Source organism: Dermacentor silvarum, chromosome 8, assembly GCF_013339745.2.
Source record: "Dermacentor silvarum isolate Dsil-2018 chromosome 8, BIME_Dsil_1.4, whole genome shotgun sequence".
Taxonomy (NCBI): domain Eukaryota; kingdom Metazoa; phylum Arthropoda; class Arachnida; order Ixodida; family Ixodidae; genus Dermacentor; species Dermacentor silvarum.
Window position 1 is genome coordinate 76,868,515 of NC_051161.1, and position 24,748 is coordinate 76,893,262.

Below are 24,748 nucleotides of genomic sequence, written 5' to 3' on the forward strand. Positions count from 1 at the left end.
ATAAATACGAGCTGTTTTCATCAAGTGCTAGCTGCCAAAAAGCACTCTTAGGATCCAAAACTGAAAACACAGTGCACCCACTTAGTCGCGCAAACATTTTTTCAGGAACTGCAATGTTGTAATGATGTCGCTTCACTGCTGCATTTACGTTCCTTGGGTTTAGACAGATTCGTACACAGTAGCTGCTAAGAGCAAACTAATAATTAGGCTTTTCAATTTATAGAATCACAATTAGACTTGTCGCCGGATAGATTAGGCAGAATATAGCGAGCTTCATTATAGCATTCTTTGAATAATGCCGGCTTATTTCGCGCACCCACTACAGCGATAACAAGATGTTGCAACCAGTTTTTTTCTCTTTTTTTTCGCCACATGAACCATGCATGCGCCAAGTGTTCATAAGAGTAATAGACACCGGGTGTCATAGAGGGTAAACAAGAACGGTACATTTATTGACATTAAGGGTAACAAAAGGTCATCGAGCAAGCCAGTTTTCCTATTCATTCGGATAAGATTCGAGAGGTAGAGCACTATATTTTTTCCATTATGTCACATTCAGTTTTTTAAGCTCAAAAGGTACTAACACCCTGCTACGCGACCGATATGTTTTAACAGGATTATGAACACCTTTTGATGGCACGATCATCTTAAAAACACGGTAGCAAGGAAGACACTTCACCCTTCCTAAATGGAAGAAGTTTAAGGCAAAGCTTTATATGGCTAGGCGAAAGCACCTGTCCTCATAAAACTATCATCATCAGCATTGGCTCGAGTGTCGTCGTATTCTTCCGCAGCTGGCTCCTTGAAGCCCCTCGGGTTGCGCTCATGCTCGGCACGCGCTCGTGCCACTGCTCCCGCGTTCGCCCTCGTCGTCTGCTTCCACAGCTGGCTGCGTTGCCGCTAATCATTCCAGCGTAGAATTTAACTTTTTGGTTGTCGTAATGGGGAGGCCGCGTTTACGGGCCATTCATTGTCTTACGTGACGGACAGATTTAATTTTGAAGCAATTTAATTTCGAAGAATCGCAAGCGGAAATGGCGGGCGAATGCTGCTAACCACGCCTCCGAACTAACTCCCGATGTCGAACACGAGTGACAACAGCAGACTGCGGGCCAGTGACGTCAGTGACGTCACTGAACGACGTCATTGACGTCGTTCTCTCCATCGCATCCGAACGTGTATGTAACCTCATAATTGAGAGAGAGAGCGAAATACCTTTATTCAATAAAAATATATACGTATTATATATATATATATATATATATATATATATATATATATACGTATTAAAAGGCAACCCCAGTGGTTTTTCCGGTGAGGTGCCTAGATTAGGTTAGTTGCTTCGCTCAGAAATACTTTAATGAACCCTCAGGATTAATCCCGTGATAAACACCGGGGCCACAAGTTTCAGCTTCGCTGGTTCACCATCTTCACAGAGCGGAAGGGCCAACAAATTTTCTCTTTCTTTATTATTATTATTATTATTATTATTATTATTATTATTATTATTATTATTATTATTATTATTACTTTGCTGTATGCTATAACATTCGCGGTAAAAAACTGTTACCATGGTATCTTCTGCTTCTTCATCTTTTTTTTTTTTTTTACTGTCACATTTAAACTGATTTATGGTTGCACTGGTTGAATGAAGGATCTCTTTTAAATGTTCCAATTGTCTATTCATCTAAACTGCTCTGTAAATTACGCCCGCATCTTTCGTTCCCTGTTATTTTTTTCGTATTGTTGAAATTCATGTATTCATCAGATGGCTCGACGCTCGGCGCTTCTAATTGCAGGCACCTGCCATGCTTGAGACTCATCATCATTATCCTCTACTCTGCCCTGAACTTCAGGTCGCTGCCACTTCACACTGGGAAGCGTAAGTGTATTTCACAGACACAAGCAGCGATTTTTTTATAGTGGTCCAGCGAACCATGTCACACATCATAGCAAATTCTTCTAGCGAAGGGGCCAAAGGGCAGGTGTTCGCGTTAAGATATTTATCACAGCAGCACATACCGTGACTGCCAGCGTAATCTACAAGAATAGACTACTGGGTGAGGTTTGATTACGTTCATCGCGGAACAGAGCAAAGAAACCTCCCAAGACATGGATGGCAGTGCTTGTGTGGTCTCTTCCTATCTGTGTTGGCTCTTTGCGCTTCTAGATGATAAAGTAAGCGTTCCAGTTGTGCAAGGTTTAGCATAATTTCACGACCCAGCTCTTGAAAACGAAAGCCTTTGCCACTCCTAGTATTGTCTAATTTACCGAGCACTTGAGAGTTAGCAGCCCGTACTGCTGCGCGAACGGCTCGACTTTGCAGGCGCCCTCTTACGGCTTGTAACACTTCCCTTGGAGGTAGCAATTCAAGTCTGGTGGCATTTCCCCGTGGTCCGTATGCATGGAACCCTACAAAGCGAGATTTCTTTTTATTGTGCGAAAGGTAACTACTGGGTACGATGCTATTGCTCAAGTATGTACTTTGTCAACGTTTTGCGCACCACATGTGTAATTGAATCGAATTGGATTGTTTAGTAATGTGCCAGAAAACAGTATACGTGCATAGTAATTTGGTGCTGTAAATTCCTTCTAACTTTAAAAATCTGAAGTGTTTTCAAAATTTCTCGTGCCTATGTTTCCCCTCCGACTTGGGGTTGAGGCGTCCTTGCCTATGATAGGTCGCGAAGAAGGAATGAGCGCATGCACGAGTCGACCACTGCAGCAATGAACATGAATTCTCCGCAACGCCCGCGAATACCATGAGCATGCCTATATATTTGCTTTTGTTCGGAAAATTTCAGTGTTAAGTGTGGCCTAAATAAAGCACGAAATTGTCGGTGACTTCCATATGCCAGGAAATATTTTCGTAATCTATTCTCCGCAGGAGGCACTCGACATCCGAGGGAAAGCCGCCACCACCAATTTTCTCATGGTATTTATTCATGGCACGACGTTTCGCCATGCGCGTGTACGCGTATTCGTACAGTGCACTACCCGCGGAACCACTCTCCGAACATGGTGCGACAATTTCGTGCAATTCTGGCGTTCACACTGACGTACGCGTCCCCGAATGCCTAATTCAGCTACCGGTTTATGTGAAAACGCTTTGGCACATTAATGCAATGTACGTGACTAAAGCTTCGAACGTTCGCTCTGGAAGTTTCCGAAAATGCGGCCGTCGTGTGCACATGGCAGCTGAAAGCACGAAAACTAACACAAGAACTGTAACACAAAAACGCTGTCATGATCTCCGAGAAATATCGCGACGTATGCATACAGCCGATAAACCAATATGTGCTTTTGCTGCCGTGTTTATAAAAGCGATGCTTTTCTTTGCACACCTCGCTGGTTTTCGTGACCGTGGGAGTTGCGGCCTCGCTGTTCCCATGCCGGATAGGCCAACCACTCACAGCGGAGCACGCGCGCCGCACGCTCCGCTGCTTCCTTGCAGCAACACCAGATGTCGCTGGCCTCCGTGCATCCCCGATTAGAGAAAAAAATTAGAGAGGAGCGGACTTGGCTTCAACCTTTCCTTTTTCAAGCAAGGAGAATGGATTAAACAGTCATTACCAGGACTGAGGTACGCGGATGACATTGTACTTATGGCTGACAGCAAGGAAGACTTGCAGAGATTAATGGACATCTGTGGTAAAGAGGGAGATAGCTTAGGTTTGAAGTTTAGTAAAGAAAAATCGGCAGTCATGATTTTTAATGATAATCAGGGCAGTGAGCATATGATACAGGAGGTTACGCTGGAGGTGGTGGATAAGTACAAATATCTTGGAGTGTGGATAAACAATGGGGCTGAGTACCTAACGGAACATGAAAAATATGTAACAGCTAAAGGTAGCAGAAATGCAGCTGTGATGAAAAATAGGGCACTGTGGAATTACAATAGGTACGAAGTGGTGAGAGGGATTTGGAAAGGGGTGATGGTCCCTAGTTTGACTTTCGGCAATGCGGTCCTTTGCATGAGATCAGAGGTTCGAGCATGGTTGGAAGTTAAGCAGCGAGGGGTAGGTAGACTGGCTCTGGGAGCACATGGAAATACACCAAATCAGGGGGTACAGGGTGACATGGGATGGACGTCATTCAAGGGCAGGGAAGCCAGCATCAAGGTAGAATTTGAGGAGCGATTGAGAGAAATGGCAGAAAAGCGGTGGGCAAGGAGAGTTTTCAGTTATTTGTACATGAGGAATGTTGACACAAAATGGAGGAAGCTGACCAGAAAATTGTCAATCAAATATTTGGACTGCAGGAGGGGTGCAAACCAGGAAACAGCGGTTAAGAAAAAGGCTAACGAAACATAGAGGGGTCTGTGGAAAACAGGGATGCAGACGAAATCAGCACTGGGAACATACAGAACTTTCAAGCAAGAAATTGCCAAAGAAAATATCTATGATAATTCCAGGGGAAGCTCTTTGTTGTTTGAAGCCAGGACGGGAGTATTGCAGACTAAGATGTACCGAGTCAAGTACCAAGGTATAGACACGTTGTGCTGTGCGTGTGGAGAAGACGAGGAAACGGCTGAACACCTCATACTTTTCTGTAAAGGCCTTAACCCTACAGTGCAAAGTAACGGGGCTGATTTTTTCAAAGCATTGGGGTTTAGGGACAGTGAAGGCAAGCTAGACTTTAAGCGGGTAGAAATAACCAAACGGAGGTTATCTGATTGGTGGCTAAAATCAAGGCAGGGGTGAAATTTCACCCACCACAAACTACAAAATATGTTAATAGTCATGGCTAGGTGGCGTATGCCACCGCCCGATTTAAAGGGTTCAGCCCTGCCCGCCCGCCCGTCCGTCCGTCCGTCCGTCCGTCCGTCCGTCCGTCCGTCCGTCCGCCCGCCCGCCCGCCCGTCCGTCCGACCACCCGCCCGCCCGCCCGCCCGCCCGCCCAAGCCCGCCCAAGCCCGCCCGCCCGCCCGCCCAAGCCCGCCCGCCCGCCCGCCCGCCCGCCCGCCCGTCCGTCCGTCCGTCCGCCCGCCCGCCCGTCCGTCCGTCCGTCCGTCTGTCCATCCATCCATCCATCCATCCCCGGCAGTGGAGGCGCCGGCCGCGCGGGGGAAAGAAAAAAAAAATTAATTTCGCACTAGTGGCGCGAAGACAGGGCAAACAGCGAAGCTGGCGGCCCCTGCGTGGTTATACTTCGAGACTCAGCCAAGTTTTCCGCGAGGTTATGCTTCGAGACTCGGCCATGTTATGCGTGGTGTTGGGAATCGTCGATATCCCCTTATAGAGCAATGACCACTCGATCACAAAGTAGGTACAGTGTGTTGTTTTATTTTCAGTACCAGTCATTCCTTTCGTCATCGTCGTCAGTTGGTACAACTAAGCATGACAAACCTTCGTAAAGCGCGTCTTCACGCCGGTAGACCTCGACCTCTTTTTCATCTGTCCCGGCGAAACCTGTGCATTGCTAAAGGGTGCCTCGTATGGCTCTTACTCTACTCTGTCTACAAACGTATCGCACTGAGTCCGATCGCAGAATCCCTATTTTTTCAGCTACGGCTCTTGCCGATCTTAATCAAGACCGCCTTGTGATCGCTGTGGTAGATTGCAAGCGGCATGCCAATCATTTGAACGCTAGCCGAATCCAGGTTGCCAAGAGCAAGTCTATGCACGTTCCCCGAATGGTAGTGCGTAACGAACCCCAGCTATGCGAGTAGCACTGCCCTCCGCCGTGCGTAAGCCGTCTGACGTTCATGAAGGGGATGCGTAGCGACACCACTGCGTTCTTCGACCTCGTTCACTCGGGGCAGCGACGCGAGTTTCGGTGGGTACACGAAGCCGCTCATCGTGCTAAACTGCCGCAGGAAATTATCCAGGGCTCGCAGGCCCGGATCGTTTTGGCGACGCTTCTGGTTGTTCAAACGGGTTTGCTCCCTAACGCGGGCTCGAAACTCTGGATCTTCTGCCATTCGCTGTCATTTAGTCGCCGCTTCGCCGGCGCGATACTCTGGATTGGCCCAAAGTCGTCTCATCCGCTCTCGAGTAGCGGCGCGCTGTTTTTCGCCGCACGCTTCCTCTTCCTCGGGAGTGACGAACCTCTTCAGTCGCCCCATTCCCCTCCGCAACGATGTCGACGCGGCGGCAACGCGGAGCTATATATACCCCGCGGGACCCTGACGTCTCTGCACAGCTGCGGCGACCAATCCGCATGGCGTGGTGACGTCATGGCTAGGCAGAGCTAAGGCGAAGCGATGCCGTGAGCGCTATGACGTCATGGCTTGACTCCCGCAGCTGTTGCGATGCTCGGCGCCGCTGAGCGAGGCGTTGTTAGGCGACGCATGGGATGTAATCGCCAGTCGGAGGCTTTCTCCGCACACCTACCGCTGCATCTGCCGGCCTAAATAGCTTCGCTGTTAAATAAAAACAAAGAACTAGCTAATTTTCGTGCACCCGCAGCAACACGGTAATGAGGAAGCAAACGCTCCTGGCGGATAGAATGAATTTGAATTGCGCTACCTACGTATGCGCATGCTGCCTCTGAAACCATGATGTATTCAAGACGTCCGTCGTACTCGCCGGTAGTCACCAACTCCGCTTAACAAAAGGCTCCGTATAACTTGTGAGCTCTCGATCGTGCGTGCTGCGTGCGTGCGTGTGCGTGTGCGTGTGTGTGTGTGCGTACTCGGGTTTCGATTCTTTATGCACTCACACAAAGCTTTGTTGTATATAGATTCGAACTCACTGGATCTGCTGCATTTTTTCTTGTCACAGTCCTCAGGCCACTCTACTTTTTGAAACGCGAGGCACTTCTTTGCCTAGTAGGAGCCAAGGTCAAACGTCAGGCTGTCCTACGTGACACAGTGTCGCCTATGCGCGCTTTCCCCCATGCGCCCGCTCGCTGGCCGCTATTGGACCGGCCCCTCGTATTCTACGAGCTTGTGCGCGCTCTCCCACGCGCCCGCTCGCGCACCACTACTACTATGCGCCTATTGGAGGACCGCCACTTGCGTGACGCAAACGCGTACTTTGAAAATCACTTTGTCGAAGACGTACTTGGTGCGGCGTATAGCCTCTGGGACCGCCTCTGGTTCCGATCGTATCAGGGTGTCGCGTCCCGCACATCTGGTGGTCCTGCAGAGTGATCGTTTCCTCAGGATGACGCGAGGTCGTTCGGCCTTTGCGCGACGTGCAGGAGAGAAATGATTTTCATTGGCTTAGGTATTCATGGAGTATGTTATATGCCGTGATATTTATTCAGTTTTAAAACCTCTTCCTTGCAGCTGCCGGCTTCTGAGTAAACCGAGACAGAACACGGCGTGATTATGTTGACCATATTCCTACTTGTACTAATCTGCATTGTTGAGAGCCAGGGCTTTCCAAATATGTAAGTACAGAGGAATTCCGTGCTCTTCTACTTTTCTTTTTACTTCAGAGTGCGAATAAGGGCAACAAATTACATTTTGCCTCGCACATACTGCTTCAAAAGCAAACCAACAGCCCAGCGCAATGTACTAGTAACATTGTGGTTACCAGTTATTTTAAGGGCATTTTGTTATTGATACCGCGAAGGAAAGTATTTCTCCCATCTTCGAGTCGCTTCGATGCGGTTGAAAGTAAAATACGCTTTGTCCCAAGTTGACAGTTTGGTGATGCATTTAGCAGTGGCAGACTGGCTCATTTGCCAACCCTTACAAGTATTCGCTAATATATCCGGGCTGCCTCTCACCTAAATGCAAAAACTGGGACGCCTATAAAGCGGACCTGACACATATATTGAGCGACTGCTCCGGGCTCGAACGGAGGGCGGAACTCCAACTTAATAACACTTGGGACTATAGGAGGTAGGGGTGTCCAGCTCGGATCCCGCGGTCCAGCTGCGGACCGTCAACTGGGCTTTGGAGGTCTCCGAAAGTCAAGGGCTTTCGGCCACCTCACTCCACCTAGCAGAAGAAACCCAGTAATTCAAATAACTCTTCTTCTGACGAAAATAAAGTTTTCCCTCCTCCTCCTCCTCCAAATAAAACAATAATTAAGAAAAAGAAAAGCTGCATCTTCTAATTGACAGTGTTGTTCAAGAAAGCCCACGTGAACTTGCTAATGATGTTGGGGGAAAAAAAGCGAAAATTAAACATTCAGTAAAGTTAAAAAATGTGGCAGCACTTAGATGACGGAATAACGGAACCGCAATGCATGTCGCTTGTGTGGGTAGTAAAATATACGTAGTAAACTACTGCAAATGCTTTACTTCGTGACCCCATTTGTTCGCGAATCGGAGGTTTTAGGTATATTCACGGCTACTTCGCGATTTCGGACTTGTGCCGTACGGCTCATTTGTGCTGCAAGAACTACAGTGCGTTGTTCATTATTTGTGTACCATTTCTGCCGCTTTGAAACAGGGCAATCTGTTGAGCTAATTACACGCCACTTCAATTAAACGTGCTTTTCATGCGCCACTTCTCATGCCGGCGCCTGGCTCTACGAAGTGGGACATTCGTTAGTTAGTGAGTTTGTTGATACTGTTAGACCTCGAAAGAACCACTACATAACAAATAATAACACAGTGCTAAGAGGCAATATGTAACATTATTATGAAACATAAATTACCACAGAAATTCATAACCATAGCTATGCAGGAAAATGGGCAGGAAAAATCACAGTAAAACAAAGTTTTCCCCATTCATAGTTTGGACGAGAGAGCGCACAGCGATTAATAGTACACAAGACACGAACAAAAAAAAAAAAAGATGCAATTTTTGAGATTTGTGCTATAGGAAGAAATAAATTATTCAAGCAGAGTTAAAAAATTTTCGCCTCCATTCCAACCTTTGTAAGTGGATGTACAGCGAAACTGTTGCCGACGTCACGCAAGCGCCACCGATACAAAGCGTGGCACCGTCGAGATCAATGTGGCGTCCACGACCTCGTTCGCGCCCTTTCCGTTGGTGCTTCGACGCCGCGGTGCACGTTCGCGGCGTCCATAGGCTTGCACGCAGCCCGCGTTCATGAAGTGAACGTCACTGTAATTTTTTAACAGCCTTTTCTCTGATGTACATTGCGGGCGCAGCACAACCGATCCAACGGACAGAGCGCCCACTCATCATGGACATACACATCGTGTGCACACGTTCGCCACGCGCGTACGCAGGTGTGCCGGAGTGCAGCTTATATCCTCATTCTATATAGTAGACTCTCCGCCTGGCGCAAGTGCGATATTGAACTAATTCAATTTCTCAAAGTAAAGTTTGACAAAATTTGTAAAGTACGACTGGCACACAACCTGCAGACATGATAGCATCCGATTGTAATTTCTACATACGAGAAAACATAATTCTGTGCCGCGTAAACTCAAAATTACACAAGCTCTGGAGACGAAATTTCTTCTTTGTCGATGCGACGGTGTACACTCACGGACGCAGAAAGTTTGCCGGGGCAGCCATATACAGCTTCGTTGTAAAATTCATTCACAGAAGAAGGTGTTACCACGGAGTCCGGAAGCATGTTCCAGTCTCGAATCGCCCTAGGAAAATAGCTGAACTTGGCATCGTTTCGTGTGCGCGGTGGCTAGATATACATGCTACACCGATGCCTTGAATGACGTCCATATCATCGACGCTGCAAATTCGACATGCAGCATTTGGGAATACTGCCATAGCACAGGTTTGCGCAACTAAGTAAATGGAATGCGCCATGTTCTAGGGTTTTTCGCCAGCTAGTTCTGCTAGCTGGCGAAATGAATTTTTAGTTTTCAGCATGGCGTTCAGGCTAATTCGCTTTCACTGAAAAGTCAGCGCGCCGCTAAATTTAGTGCTATTTTATAATTCCAAAACCAGCTTAAATTAAGGTCGAACGTCAGGAAAGGGTATTGGTCAATGATGCCCACGTTTTACTCGGCGTAAGCTGATACCCGTTTACTTCTCAAAATCTAAATTGCGATCTCTTTCGCAACGCTTTCCATTAGTTTACTTTTAGCAGTCCGTGACGTCATTTGGAGATGAAATCGTCGCCGCGCGCCGAACGCTGTATGTGCGAGTGAAAGGGCGCGAGGGGCGCGTCTTTCACGGGGAGTGAACGCACGGCGGAGAACAAACGCGCGTTCTGCGCCGTGCTCGCTTAAGGGCTGCAGAAGTAGGCGTCTCTTTTCTCCTTTACAATCACCATATATGTAGAGCAAACGCGCCTTCTTCGGACGCGCGAGAGGCCGTGGGGGAGGGGGAGGGAAGGGAGGCGACGTTTAGCTGCGGCACCAAGTGCCTATTTATATCAGAGGCTCCAGCAACAGTCACCAACGCCGCACGCATTTTGAGCTAACGCGGGCAAAACGCCGATGGCGTCGACAACAGTTCTGCGTGTTGTTGCTACCAAAGCCGCTCACCTTACTTCGTATGACATTGCTGTGTTGCTATCGCATTCATTGCTTCGCCCTTAGGGCGAAACTGTGACATTTGTTTTTTTTTTCTCAGGAGTCATTCCTTTCTCTTGCTCTTGTGGCTGTCTAGTATTTTTTTCTCGACAAAAAACCTCAAAAAAAGAAAAAAAAGTGGACTGTAATAAACCTTACAATACACCTCAATTCATTTATCTATCTGTAATAATTTGCCAATAAATGAAAACTGTTATTCCTTTTGAGATGGTTTTTCTTTTTAGTGTAAGCCTTAGTAATGCCAGTCGGTAGCAAAAGTTGAGTATAAAAACTTTGTATAACGTGACGGCTTCGGACGCTTTCCTTGTCTAAGTCGCTATTTTCGCGAAAATGTGAAAAGAAACATTATGTTCAGCTCCCTTCGTTCCCTCTTGGGACATTTATATTTTAGGCGATCCCTGTTATGCGAAGAGAATGCCTGCAACGCCACCTGCAGCCACCAGTTTGACGGATCTATTGGCATTAAGACCATTGGAATATGTGAAAACAACGAATGTCAGTGCTATCACAGCTCACGTAAGTGCCTCACAAGGTTCACATTATTCTTTTTTTTTTGCACACTGCACGAGATTATTGAAGTCTGCCGGACCTCAATACTGTTTTTCATACCATACCATACCGTAGTGCTCGAGAATAAGCGGTGACCTCAGTCTGCTTTTAAGATGGTTCGAGGTCTCAAATCTTTACTGAATAGGCTCCTTAGACGCAGACATTTCCCAAAATGCGGCAGGAAAGAAAATATCTCCCTACGGCATATCCTTGAAGTGAACAAAATAGGGCACAAGCGAGTGGCTGACAAACACCGGGCACTGCCATTTGATGGTCCTGTATCTCGCGATGTTCCCTTCAAAGATATGTATGCTCCTTTGTCAGCTCACTTCGATTTGGACTCTAATGCGTATCGACCTGCTAGCGACTGCCTTCCGGCTCTGCCACTCATTGCAAGCCGTGGACAGGTAAGACGAAAACGGTGAAAACACGTCTAGACGCTACTCTGACCTATGACTCGACATTCTCATAGAAGCGTATCATGATATGTAGTGATTGACATGCAATCTACTTTTGACATTGGCCTATTCACTTCATTGCATTCAATCTAGGCAGTATACAATTATGGAGGTTTTTTGCATGGTCTCCGAGGGTGCAGCGCGCTGTTTTCATTGTGTCAGCATACAAGTCGCACGATGTTTGAATATCAAGCAGTCTTACGACTGAAACTACTGCTGCAACAGATGAACTGATAAGAATATTGACCTCGAGGGCCACCACTTGAGAAACCGGCGCTGCTAGCGTTATGACGCTAAAAATGACATCACGTGACTAACGTTCATGCCTTTTCCGCAGTCAACGATGCTCGCTACATGCTGGGCGAAAGAAGAGCCTCGATTGTAGGGTTGCAGCTGCAATTTAGTTGTCCACTCTTATATAATAGTTTACTCCTTGGTGCCGCAGTGCCGGACGTATTCGACCGAGCCCGGTTTGAGTTCTCTAGCGCCCCAAAACGAAGCGGCTGTGAAATGCTTGGCTGATAAAGTCACCCCAAGAAAACGAAATAATATAGTAATCGTAAAACTCGAGCAAGCGATGTACACGGGGCTTGTGGTGTGCCCGCCCTCTTCATATGACATCAGTCAAAATACTCTGAGCAGATAAGCATATGACTCGCATGCACACACACGGCGGAAGCGCGGATTGAGGAGGCAAAAATATAAGTTGTTGAAGTTCCACGTATTATACAAGACCGTTAATTAATTATCGCCCCACAAGTGGCAAGCCGCATTCCACGCGACGAATGCTGTGAACAGTACTGTTATTGCGGCAAAAATGTGTATAACAACTTTTATGCATGATCATGCGAACAGATTAACCAATATGAAAGCATGAGGTTGCTCGCTCGCTAAAGATGTTTCCTGCGACTGGGATGATGTACACGCGCTAGGTTGTTAGCAGCCAAGACGCCACACACACAACGCTTAAGACATGCAAACACTCAGAATGAACCGTGGGTGAACCACTAGAAATCCGAACAATTGGCAGCCTGTATCATTGTGATGTCGCATTCTACTTGACGGAGAGATTCCAGCAGAAGGTGCCAAGGTATATCTTTGAGGCCAATAGGCTCTTCGGGCAAAGAGCAAATAACGACCAATACACGCCAACTGGCAAACAGCGAATGGGTCTGCCGCGTTAGTATAAGGTTTGTATACAACTGGTTGCTTTTTTTCTTTTTTTTTTCTTGTAATAGGGTGTCTAAGAGACAGTTGCGAGCGATGCTAATTTTTGTATTTGTATTGTCTTCTGTTAACACAGCATTTCTTGTAAACCATCGGGGGCTTATCTCGTCTGCAAAACAATCATCGCACTTGTTTGCATCTCCTTCCTTTAACGATGAATGCCCACCCGTATTTTCAGGTCGCTAATAACATGCGCGTATCAGCATGACGAAGCGTACGTTTCTCAGAGTAAAGTACCAGCGCATCGTGCTAAAGAAAGCAGGGAAGATAGATGCCAATGATTGTTTAGAGGCAGCATCAACCCAAGTGGATGTAAAGTTTTTTAAAGCGAATAGCTTTCTCGCTCGTTTGGCTGTTTTCGTAGTATAGGTCGGCGGTACGATGGTATAGTCGGGCGAGGGAAGGCAAGAGTACACGTGCTTACTGAAAGGGCACGGGCTCTCGGGCAAATGAGTTGTGAAAGGGGGGGGGGGAGATGAGTGAGGGGGTGTTTGTCACGAGTGATCTCTCACGCAACCTAGTGGCGAGGAGAGGTGGGAAAAGAGAGAGGGGGCGCACTGTCTTCGTTTGCTCGTTTGCCGCGAGAAGGCGAGGAAGAGGGCTCGTGCTCTCGGGCAAGTGAGTTGAGGGGAGGGGCCGAAAGAAGGAGGAGGGGAGGCTGTGGCTCACTCGTTCACCGCACGTCTCGCTAGTCGCCTGATAGTGGCCAGCCGATCGTGGACCATGCGGCGAACGAGAATCCCCCGAGAGGTAGGCGAGCGTTCCGGCGGACGCTGACGGCGTTCACGCCAGCGCACCAGGGAGAGAAATTTGGACGCTTCCGATCTCCACGGCAGCCACGAAGGAATTCCGGGATGGTAGGGAAGGCGCCGATGAGCAACCAAGTAGTGGGGATGGCCTCGCTTGCTCGTTCGTTCATTACGGCCATTCGCTTACGCTGACAATCGTCGATGATTTATGCATAATTTGTTTAGAGTTTCAGTCAGAAACGGTACGTCACGATTACACGTGCACGCCACAAATGACCTGAAAGTACCGGGAGCGTGGTGCTAAAGAAAGGGGGTGCACGCAAGGCAAAATGACGAATATTGTTTGGGGTCAAGGGGATCCGCGAAGAATGCCAACATTTCTCCTAATGTATGGGCCGATTTGCGCGCGGTCACTTACGCTATTGCGACGACAAAAGTAACGTGCTGTCTCAAGAATTCACTGTTGCTGCGACAAAAATGTTTGATATACTCAACTACTAACGTTGATACTCAAGATAGTAATCACATTCTGATATGCGATTAAAATACGCGTCAGCATGAATTTTATTAGGATTAACTCAAACCCCGTTCCTTCAGTTTTTAAGGGAAGCTTTATAGGGTCACAAGTTTCGGCGGCGGTGGCGGTGGTGGGGATGCCACGATGAAGAGTGGGCCGATCCTGGCGCTTGTGCAGAAAGGGTCCAAGCTCAATTGCACATACCAGGGACAAAAATGAAAGAAAGAGAGTGAGAAGGAGAGAAAGAAAGGGAGAAAGATAGAGAGAGACAAAGAAAGAAAAAGAGAGAGAGGAAGAAAGAAAGGGAGAGAAAGAAAGAAAGAGACAGAGAGAGAGAGAGAAAGAACGAAATTCACATGCCCTTCCCCTGTCGAGAAAGGGGGAGTAAGCAAAGATTGTCCTGTGCGTACTTGATCTACTACTTTCCCTTCCCTTTCCTACTACTTTTCGTTCCTTTTCGTAGTATTTTCGGTCCCTTTCCTTCTACTTTTTTTGCCCTTTCGTGCAACTTTTCCTTCCATTGCGTAGTTGGTTTCCTTCCCTCCATGTATACATTTAATAAACGTTTGTTTCATTACCGTTAAATGTCGTGAACTTAAGTTACCCTGACGAAGGTCAGATACACACTCGACAAGCTTCGCTTACCCCCATTTTCTCGAGATGTAAAGGGATGGTGAATTTTTTTTTACTCTTTGTGCATTTGTTTTCCCAGTCAACTGTCCGAAATGCGAATTCAACAATACACCATGAGCCAGTACATGTAATGTGATCACAAATAATAAATTATGGGGTTTTACGTGCCAAAACCAGTTCTGATTATGAGGCACGCCGTAGTGGGGGACTCCGGAAATTTAGACCACCTGGGGTTCTTTAACGTGCACCTAAATCTAAGTACACGGGTGTTTTCGCATTTCGCCCCCATCGAAATGCGGCCGCCGTGGCCGGGATTCGATCCCGCGACCTCGTGCTCAGCAGCCCAACACCATAGCCACTGAGCAACCACGGCGGGTGATGTGATCACAAATCACGAAGTGTTTTGTATGGGTGTTCCAGCTGCTGTTTTCGTCTCTTTTGCAGTCGGTCAGCAAACTGTGTGGGTGGCTCAGATTCTTAATAAATAACGCAGTATCTTAGTGACCTTATGGGGTAGACCCAATCGAAAAGGATGCGATGCTTGCTAACTTTTTAGGCGATACATACCCATTTTGCAGTTGGCATGAGTGAAACGCGAAAGTATTCAAATTATTCTCTGCACCTGGGACCCGCAAACTTTTACCTCTAAGTGCACAGTGACAAATTTAGCAGAATACAGGCTGAATAGCGGGCGCGTTTTGCTTGTGCAGTATGTGATGCAAACACCTGCAAGAGAATGTGCAAGGAGCGATACGGCAATGAAACCGACCTACACTCAGAATGCTTGAACGACGTCTGCAACTGTGGCTGGAAAAAGAGTAAGTTCTGCTTTGTACGTTTTGTCCACGCTTCCGCAGATAACTAGGTTTTGGTGCACGTCTAACATTTTTGGCTCGGAGTCTTAACACCATAACTACGCAAGACCTAATTGACCAAAGGGAATCTTTATGCATTCAAAAAGAATATGGCTTAGAAATGCGTTCATACTAGTGGTTGCCTAAACTTTATCCCTCAGGTATCCTTTCACCTTTAAATATATCGGGTACGTCTTTTCACAAGCCTTCTTTGCTCCACATACGGCTTCAGTTCGGCGTGCATGCGAGCAGCGAATGTTGCTTTTTGTAGCTTTTATATTTCATTGTCAGTGCAAGCTCAACACGAGGGATCCAGTTGAAGGGAAATGGGATAAAATGAACGAAAGGGTTAACGAAATCATCAATTCTTTTTATTAAGAAAGGACTGGCTTGATCGCGCATATTTATTCCGGTGAAGAGGCGTTTATTTCGTTGCGCGATTTCGTAGAGAACACAGCCGGTGACCGCCGCGTCTACAGCGCTGTACATATACACTGACTCGATAAATATGGGTGTTCTGTCTTGTCTTGAGCCGTATAGAGTCATGATGTAGTTTCCGTGAAACGGAAGCGTGCAGCAGAGCTCGAAAATAACAGCTTCTGCAATAAAACCGAGTTGACGCTTCCGCGCGCAGGTGCACGAACGAGGGGAGCCTATACGCTGGCGTACATACTCAGAAAAATTACACCCTCAAGGGAAAATTGGATGTCTAAACATCCTTCTCACACCTTTACTTACATTGCAAATTTCGAAAATGTGTGCATTGGTTAGCAGAATACCCTTACTGCATCCTTTTATATGTGCATGTAGTTAAAAGGTGTCTTGCGCGAAACACGCGCATACCACAATTTAAGGGTGCTGGGTCACTTCAGCATTTCAAGCAAGTAAAACATTGGCTGTGGCTTATCTCAGTTATGCCTGGGTGTGTGTAGTGAGAGGTACGGTTAATCTTATTGTTTAGCTTGGTTTTCTCTACGGTTACATCTTTATCGTTTAGCTTCGTACGTCAAACTGTTTAGGTTTGGTTGTTACCTCTCGTTAAGTTACATTAAATACTAGACATTTTTAAAGCGTAACGCATTTATTTTGAAAGTCTTCATCTTGTTGTTTCTCAATTGCCACAAAGACGGCTCCATTGTCGGTGAGGCGCGAGGATAAGGGGCTGTCGTCCAGTGACTTGAACAAGTCTCGGGTCCTATCCTCATCTGAATCCACTCGCCTGGCCGCTTCGTACTTACGACGCTTCTCGACGCGTGCGGCTCGTTCTTCCTCCGTCCACTCGGCTCGCTGCCTCCTCTTGGTTTCGTTCCGACGACGAAGCCTGGCTTCTTTCAGTCTCTCCGACTCACTTTCCATATCTGCCGACGAATCCCACCGAGCCACCCCTTCTATATATACGATGCAACGACGGCTCCTCCTCTGCTGCAACGCGGTTTCACCGGCTCCTCCTCTAAGTCATGCCAGATGGCGCGGCGAGCGGCGCTGCGGCGGTTGGTTGCTAGGCAACGGCTCAGCTCGCGGTGCGGCCACCGGTCACAGCGAAACGGCGAGAACACGGCCAATGTAGCTTTCGCTACAACAGCCAGAAGTGCTTATTTCCCAACGGTTTGAGATCAGTCATTGTACTAGCAGGTCGTATGGTCACAGTAGGCAATGAGTGTCAGCCTGCTACTTCACGTACATAACGCCCTGGTGGTGCAGTGGAAATAGTTTTTTTTTTCATTTATTTCCTATCCAGCTTTTCGCTTTTTGCCACTGGCTTCCTTTAAGCTGTTTCAGATCGATGTGTGTTATAGATCAGCTGTCAAACGTCAGAGAATCATAGGGCGTCAGCCAATCATGATTCTTCAAGGTGCGTGCTTTTGCGCAGTAAGTCTAGCGCTATTTCATGTTGTATCGGATGGAATAAACATTCGCAAGTGTATGCGGAGCAATCTTCTACCGATTTAAGAACACAGCATTTATTGTAGAGGTGACGCGCCCCATTTGTAAAGTGGAAACAGGCAACTAGATTGTCGGCTTTTCTTCTTGCTGCCTTTCACATCTTATTGCTGGCATCGCTAAAATTGGTTCACCTTGGTGCTGTTTTATAGCCTATCAGCGTAACATCCTATCAGAACAGCTAAAGGCGCTACTGCGCTCTTAATGTGCTCTGTTATTCCCTGTGGTTGTGACCGTGGAGTGATCGAAAGTTAATGCTTGCGAGTGGAAATTTGTAGGTCCACGGCTGCACGGATTCTTTTCTGTACTTTATGATTTTATTAACATCTAATAAAACACTTCAGGATTACATTGGCGGACGTCCGAAGGAGTGGGCTAGTGATAGAATAAAATATATCGCTGTAAGTGCAAAACGTAGTGCGCATTTGGGCAAATCACACATTGGGGAAAGGCTGCAATACCAAAAATCACCCTTTCAAGTGGGTGTACAAGTTCGTCTAAACACCATATTTTATGGGTGCAAGGCAGTGAGTTATAGCCACGAGAAAACACCTTGAAGAGTGCAATTTTCGTTAGTGTGTACGTTACCTGAAGCAACGCCAAATACATAGCAATGACAAGTGCGTGTCGTCTGACACGGCTCGAAATATGTCTATTTATCTTCAACGGAACGGTGGTGCCATGTCCATCAATCACTGCGCGGTGTGCTTTGCTTCGTCCTACCGAAGCGCTTAGAAATGGCGCCGCCGTTCCGTTGCAGTGACATCGCCAGCTTCGCGCGCGCGCGCGCGCGCGCACGTGCGTGCGTGCGTGCGTGCGTGTGTGCGTGCGCGTGCGTGTGCGTGTGGCTTAGAAGAATAACTGTAGAAGTGTATAGTATTCTTTCGGTAAAAAAAAAAAAAACGTCACATGCGTCAGTTCATCCTCGATCGCGCTCACAAATAGGCAACTGTCTTTCTGAGCAACCAGAGAAGAAATCCAGAGCGTGCATACAACTAAGAATTGCCTACTAAAATGCCACTACGTTTTTGCTGAACAACAAACAGGGAAATGTGTTTTGTTTTGAAATTTTATTAGCAACTTATATAGAGCAAGAGATAAAATACACAAAAGAATATTGCAGACCTGAGTATCTCGCATCTACAGTACAAACTGCACATTTAGTAGGCGCATATACGTAAAGCTTCTTACAATTTCTGAATGGCAGAAGTCATGGTTTTTTTTTTTTACTTTCCATGAGACAATCCGATCAACGCAAATTGGTTATCGCAATAGTTATGTGTGATTACCCGTGAAAAACTTGACACGATGGTAAATTCTCTCGGCGTGAACAAAATATGCTCGTCTGGTTAGTTCTCATTTAACAACCACGAACTTCGCACATCGCAGTTGAATATTCGATAAAGAAGAACAGGCAAGCAGGCGTGTTTTTAATTTTTCTTTGCCGACGCGCAAAATTTCGCTGCGTAACGTAAAATGCACCCAGCGCCGTAGAAGACAACGCGACGAAAACAGCGCTTGCTGTGCTTTCTGCACTAGTGCAGCACTCCTTCAATTAGTTTCCGCACCTTGCGAGGTCTAGCCAACTTGCAATGTCTAACCAAGAACAGGCAAGCACAATGTTCTGAAACTTAACCCCCTCGTCCGTGCAGCAAGCATTCGAGCATCTTCAGCAAATTTTCAGCTTCAGCTTATTTTTTTTTCATAGCGCGAACAGCAGTCGCCGATATTTAACAAAACTCAATTTCCGTCAGCGGGCCAGCTAGCACTCACTCGTCTCAGGAGTTGCTGTCGATAGGTAGCTTCAATGTATTTACACACCACAGAGAAATATACTACAACGCACGGAATATCCTTCCTTTCGTCTTATAGCCGTTTCAATAAGGTTAGGGGCTATTTGCTACATAAGTGCATAAAAAGCGTGCTTACCTTTCAGTCTCTTGGAAGCGGAAAAAAGGGGCCCTGCTGTCCCTTCCCATGTTGGTCCACCATGGAGCCATGGAGCCACGCAGAACATCTTGTGGCCTTTCTTCTGTTTTCATATATCGCTGGAGCACTGGCCGATGCCGAAACAAAATGTTGCAGCGCACAGTAGAAGGCAAAGGCGTGCACGTGTGCAGAGAGCAGCAGGAGCAGACGAATGGAATGGCAGCCAAAGCGATAAGAGCGAAAGCGCCACCCGTTGGCGCAATAAGTGAAACGACTAAAAAGATATCGCATGCCAAAAAAAAAAAAATAGCCAAGAACGGGAGATTAAAAAAATTCAGTGACTATAGTGGGTGTGCTAAAGAATTCATATAGTGAATCTATATATTATCTATATTGAATATATTGAGCATCTTCGGCATGTTCGTCAAAGAGCAAGGACACCGGCGCCTTGTTTTCGCCCGGCGCAATAGCCAAGTAGTGCATTTGCTGCGCCAAGTCCTCCTCATCGTTATAGACTAGCGTACGAACCACAGCGTTCATAGCCGTGGCACACTGTGCGGCATCGTCAGGATCCTGACCTCAGGATCCTGGAAGATGTAGTTAAACGAGCGTCCGTCCCATAGCGAGTCCAAAGGGCAACTACTGATAACAGCGCTAGCGCGATCTCTACCTCACGAGACAAAGGGACACAACGATTTGTGGGACGTGCACGCCACCGAGTATCGCAACACTTGTGATAGAGGCATCGGCGGTGGTGAGGGGTATAACAATGGGCCATCTATCATCAGTTTTGACACCTGTGCTCGGGCACAACTGGCGAGAAACCGACACGTACATGGAGCCAAATCTTATGCTGATGATGATAGTTTTTTCTATACGCGGACACAATCCTCAGGTACCTAGCCTTTAACAGCTTCGCTGTGAAAGTTGAGTAGCCAGCTATGTCGTGACGGGAAGAGTTGTAGGTGAAGGTCACAAAATGCAGGTTGATGTCCCAGTCTTGGTGGTCCTCAGATACGTACATAGCAAGCGTATCTGATAGTATGGTTGAGGCGTTCAGTCAGGCCGTTTATTTGTGGATTGTGCGCAGTGGTGAACTTGTGATTGGTTGAGCACGAACAAAGAATGTCGTCGACTATTTTAAACAGGAAGCAGCGGCCGCGGTCCGTGACTAACCATCGTAAAGAAAAAAATCGGCTACATCAGTAGTACAGCTGGTGCGAAGTGGTCGTGTCACAGCGTACCACGTTGCGTAGTCAGTAGCGACTACAACCCATCTATTTCCAGTGGTTGACATGACAAAGACCCTTGAAGGTCGAGTCCCACCGGAAAGATGGTTCATCGGAGACGTCATCAAGGAGCTGAAGGCTGCCAGCAGGCAGTAGGGCAGGAGTCTTGCTTCTCTGGCGGAGGTCACAAGCCGCAATGTACAAGCCGCAGAGAACGGAAGAGACCAGGCCAAAATAAGCAAGTACGGATGCGATTATACGTGCGTGGTATACGCCTAGATGTCCGGCGGTCGGTGGATCGTGAAGCTGGCCCAAAACAGCAGAGCGAAGATGCGTGGGAACAACAAGCAAGAGCTCAGCGCCGTCAGACCGGGCGCTGTAGCGTTGTAAGGTCTCGTTGTGAAGCTCAAACAGTTGCGCTGGAGAGTTGAGACCGTCTATAATAGGCCGCAAGTACGAGTCGCGGTGCTATTCTGCAGCTATGTTGACGAAGTCTGTAATGGCCAGAACGAAGGCGTCAGGCTCGATCATTTCATTTAATTTCATTTTATTTCCCATCTTACGGTACAGATGGAGGGGTTGTAGAAAAAAGCTGCGTCAGGAAAGCTTGACCAGTCTCTTCAAGTGTATCATGGGGATCGTCTTGGTACCGCGACAAGCAGGCGGCGTCTTGGTGAAGCCGTCCAGATTTGTAGAACTCAAAGCGTGTATTCTTGCAAGCGTATAGTGCCCAACGGCCAAGGTGACCAGTGAGGGCCTTGAGCGAGGAAAGCCCGGAAAGTGCAGGGTGGTCTGTAATAACAGAATTGTCTGCCTTGCAGGTATGAGCGGAATTTTGTGATGGCCCAGCCGAGAGCTAAGCACTCGTGTTCTGTGATGAGTAATTTTGTTCCGACGGCGACAGAAGTACTGTGATGGAGTAATTTTCCTCCGAGGCGACCACGCAGTGTAGGCCGTGCTGCTGTTGTGCGAGGACGGTGCCTATACCGCGGCCACTGGCATCGGCACGAACGTCCGTGCTGCAGGCTGACCGGTCAAAATGTACTAAAACAAGTGAGTTCGTGAGGATGGCAACGAGCGACAAAAAGGCGTCCGCTTGTTCACGTCCCCCAGTGAAAACGACGTCTTTCTTGAGTAGGCCACTGATAGGGCGGGCTACTTCCACTAAGTTCTGGACAAAACGACGGAAGTACGAGCACAGGCGAAGAAAACTGTGGATGTCCTTGGCCGACTGTGGAGCAGGGAACTGACTAACCACGCGGACTTCGTCAGGGTCTGGCTGCACGCCTGCAGCGTCAACAACGTGGCCGCAGATTTGACGCAGCGTCAACAACGCAGATTTGACGCTGTCCAAAGCGACATTTCGACGAGTTAATCTGAAGGCGAGCACGCCGAAAAACATCAAGCACGGTGGACAGGCGAGTGGCATTGTTTTCAAAACTAGTCGAAAAAACTATAACACCGTCCAGGTAGCAAATGCGTAGGGACCACTTGATGCCTTGAAGTAGAGAGTCCATTATGCGCTCGAAAGTAGCAGGAGCGTTACATAGGCCAGACGACATCACTTTAAATTGATAGAGGCCATCAGTAGTCGTACATACCTACATATATGAGCGCGTGTGAGTGTGCGCGTGCTACTGGTCGCCGCCCTTTGAGCCCCCCGCCCCCTCCTTTCAATGGAGACTTTAAACACAGGGAAAAAGAGACTTGTCTTCGTCATAGCAGCAACTGCGCTTGTTAGCGCCATTCTTAGGTACACGTAGCCCACCCTTCCCTACCCTCAATGGTCAAAGAGAAAAAGTCTGGTGCGCCAGGTGCGCCGAGTAAGCAGAAGTCAAATTGTTAAAAAAAAAAAAAAAAACCATCGTGGGGAAGGAAGGAGTCAACGCCTGTGGCCTCCCTTCTATCGAGCTAGTGGGACTGCTTTAGCGCTGGCGGTACGCGCGCGATCTCGCTAATATCATAGCTAATATGTTCAAACGTCATGCGGCCGCCAACGTCATCAGACTGCGAAATTCAAGCGGCAGCTTGAATTTCTCAGTCTTCAAGCGGAATTCAAGCGAAATTCAAGCGCCAGCTCTGGTTTAACTGAATGATCGATCCCCCGGTGCTTCGCCCACTCATCATCTGTCACTTCGTGGATATGCGGTGATTTTTTTTTTCTGATTCGCGTCCAGCGAAATGCGGCCGCTGCTGCTAGGATTTCATCCTGCGACATTGTGCTTATAGAAGCGCCACGCCATTTCCGCTAAGCCATCACGGTTGGTTATAATTCTAATATATTAAACTTGTTCGCTTGTGCTTGCAATGAAAATCGTTTTTTTTTTTCGTTTGTTTGATGCAAAAGGTTTGCACAAATTGCTTTTACATGCGTATGCTTAATTAAATTGCGAGACATGCACTCACATGCATGTGTCACTAACAATGGCACTAACAAAAAATACAGGGTGCCAAGTAAACTCACATCGAGTTTACTTGAAACCCAAGTGACTGTATAGAAAAGTTAATGGGGAACTCATGTGTCACCACTGCAAACAAGAGAATCGTCAATGCGCGAGTACACAGGCAGAGACTACATCGAGCTTACATCAAAACGAACACCCTTTACATAAAGATTAATGGACATGTACATGTGTTGAAAACTGAGCTAATTGGACGCAACTGGCGTCCCGGTGGCATCAGAGGGCTTAGTGCACAACTCCGCCGCACTTCGTTTCATCGCCGAGCCTGCGCCGTCTTCGCAAGACAAACCCAGAAGCCCGCGAATGCTAACAACGCTAACTACTACGAGCGCGCATAGCCCACGGCCGCGTGGCTCGGACACGAACAGGAATGACGTATCGTGTGAGCGCGCCGGCAGCACCATTACCATGACGGACGGCCATCCTCCTCCTCCATTCAGAGCTCATCTTCCTTCGTCTCTTCTGTCTCTCTTCCTTCTGTGTCAGTCGTTCCAGGGGCGCGAAATACTGTGACTCAACCGTGTCTCTCGTTGACGGTGAAATAAAGGCGCGGTTCACAGCGCTTCTACCGTTAAAAATGCGCCATTAATTTACCGTGTATGAGGGTTGAATCTGTAATCAATTGGAAACGCAACTCATCTCTTTCTTTTTGTCGACTTCCTCAGTGTGTTGAATATGCACAATTCTTCTTCTTTGTCTCGTCATTTTCAGATTGCGTGCTCTCCGAATGCAAACTTCAATGCACTGAGAGGTACCCTGGAAAGTCGGGTGTTGACATTAAGTGCAAAGATAATCTCTGCATCTGCGAGTGGACGGAGTGTGAGTGAAAAATGACAATGCCACCTCTACCGCACCTCAGAGGACAGTTGCAAAGTCGTGATACAGTTCTGATCCACCCGCGTATAGGGAGACCACGGAAACAGCGTTTAAGGATACAGCACGCATGACCGCTCACAGTCGCAGCTAGAAAAGTCCAGTGGTGACGTAACACGGTTTCAAAAAATACATGAGCATTCGGACGGAAATATTGAAGAGTGACCAAGACCGCTATTACTTGACTACTGGCGCTGCACGTAATACCTAAGCTGCGAATTGCAATGAGAAAACATGGCATGTGCGGGATTTATTTCGCAAGACAGTTATTGGCAAAAAAAAAAAAAAAAAACGCATTCATCACTTAACACTCGCAAGGAGATAATATTTCGTGGCCTTAATTGTTCGCCGGATGCCAAATCTTTTCATTTTCAGATTCATAATTTACAATATAATAGTGTCAAGTAAAAGGAAACAAGAGTCGGGGTGAACGCTATGTCTATTTTCTAGGAAGTCTGCCTATATATGGTATTAAGATCATGGCAACACGGCGTTCTTAGAGTCGCAGTTTTCTGGCAGCAAGTAATGTCTACTGATTAAACGACCTACTGATGGCAGAAAGTTTAGCAGCGAACCACTTCTAAGTGACATTGCCTCGTTTGGTAATTACCTTAATACTAATAGTTACAATAACTGGGCTGTAGTGGGCATTTCAAGAGAATGTCGCACATTACCGTGGGTGTTGCGCGGAAGTAGGGAGCTGAATCTCAGAAATTCCTTACACTTCCTCACCTTCGTTGCAGTCAATACAGACTCCACGACAAAGACAGAACCGCCTTATGTTGACATCGGGAAGAACAAGAATGCGCGGGGACTCCGTGTCGAGAAGGCGCTCCAGCACCGCAAGAAAGGGGTCCGCTGACGCAACAGCTCGTTAGCTGGAAAAGATCTCTGCAAGCGGCACCCAAGAAAACTAGTGCTTCGTTTACAAATAAACCAGTCGTTAAAGGAAC

General features: G+C 47.4%; 1 protein-coding gene across 1 annotated transcript; it reads left to right on the forward strand.

Moving 5' to 3' along the window:
- Positions 1-1,548: 1,548 nt before the first annotated feature.
- On the forward strand, positions 1,549-24,734 carry LOC125947495 (uncharacterized). Its single transcript, XM_049672318.1, has 6 exons — positions 1,549-1,882; positions 7,235-7,338; positions 10,766-10,890; positions 15,218-15,325; positions 23,634-23,741; positions 24,539-24,734. The coding sequence occupies exons 2-6, from the start codon at positions 7,277-7,279 to the stop codon at positions 24,655-24,657; spliced, it is 522 nt and encodes a 173-aa protein (XP_049528275.1). The 5' UTR covers positions 1,549-1,882; positions 7,235-7,276; the 3' UTR covers positions 24,658-24,734.
- Positions 24,735-24,748: the final 14 nt, after the last annotated feature.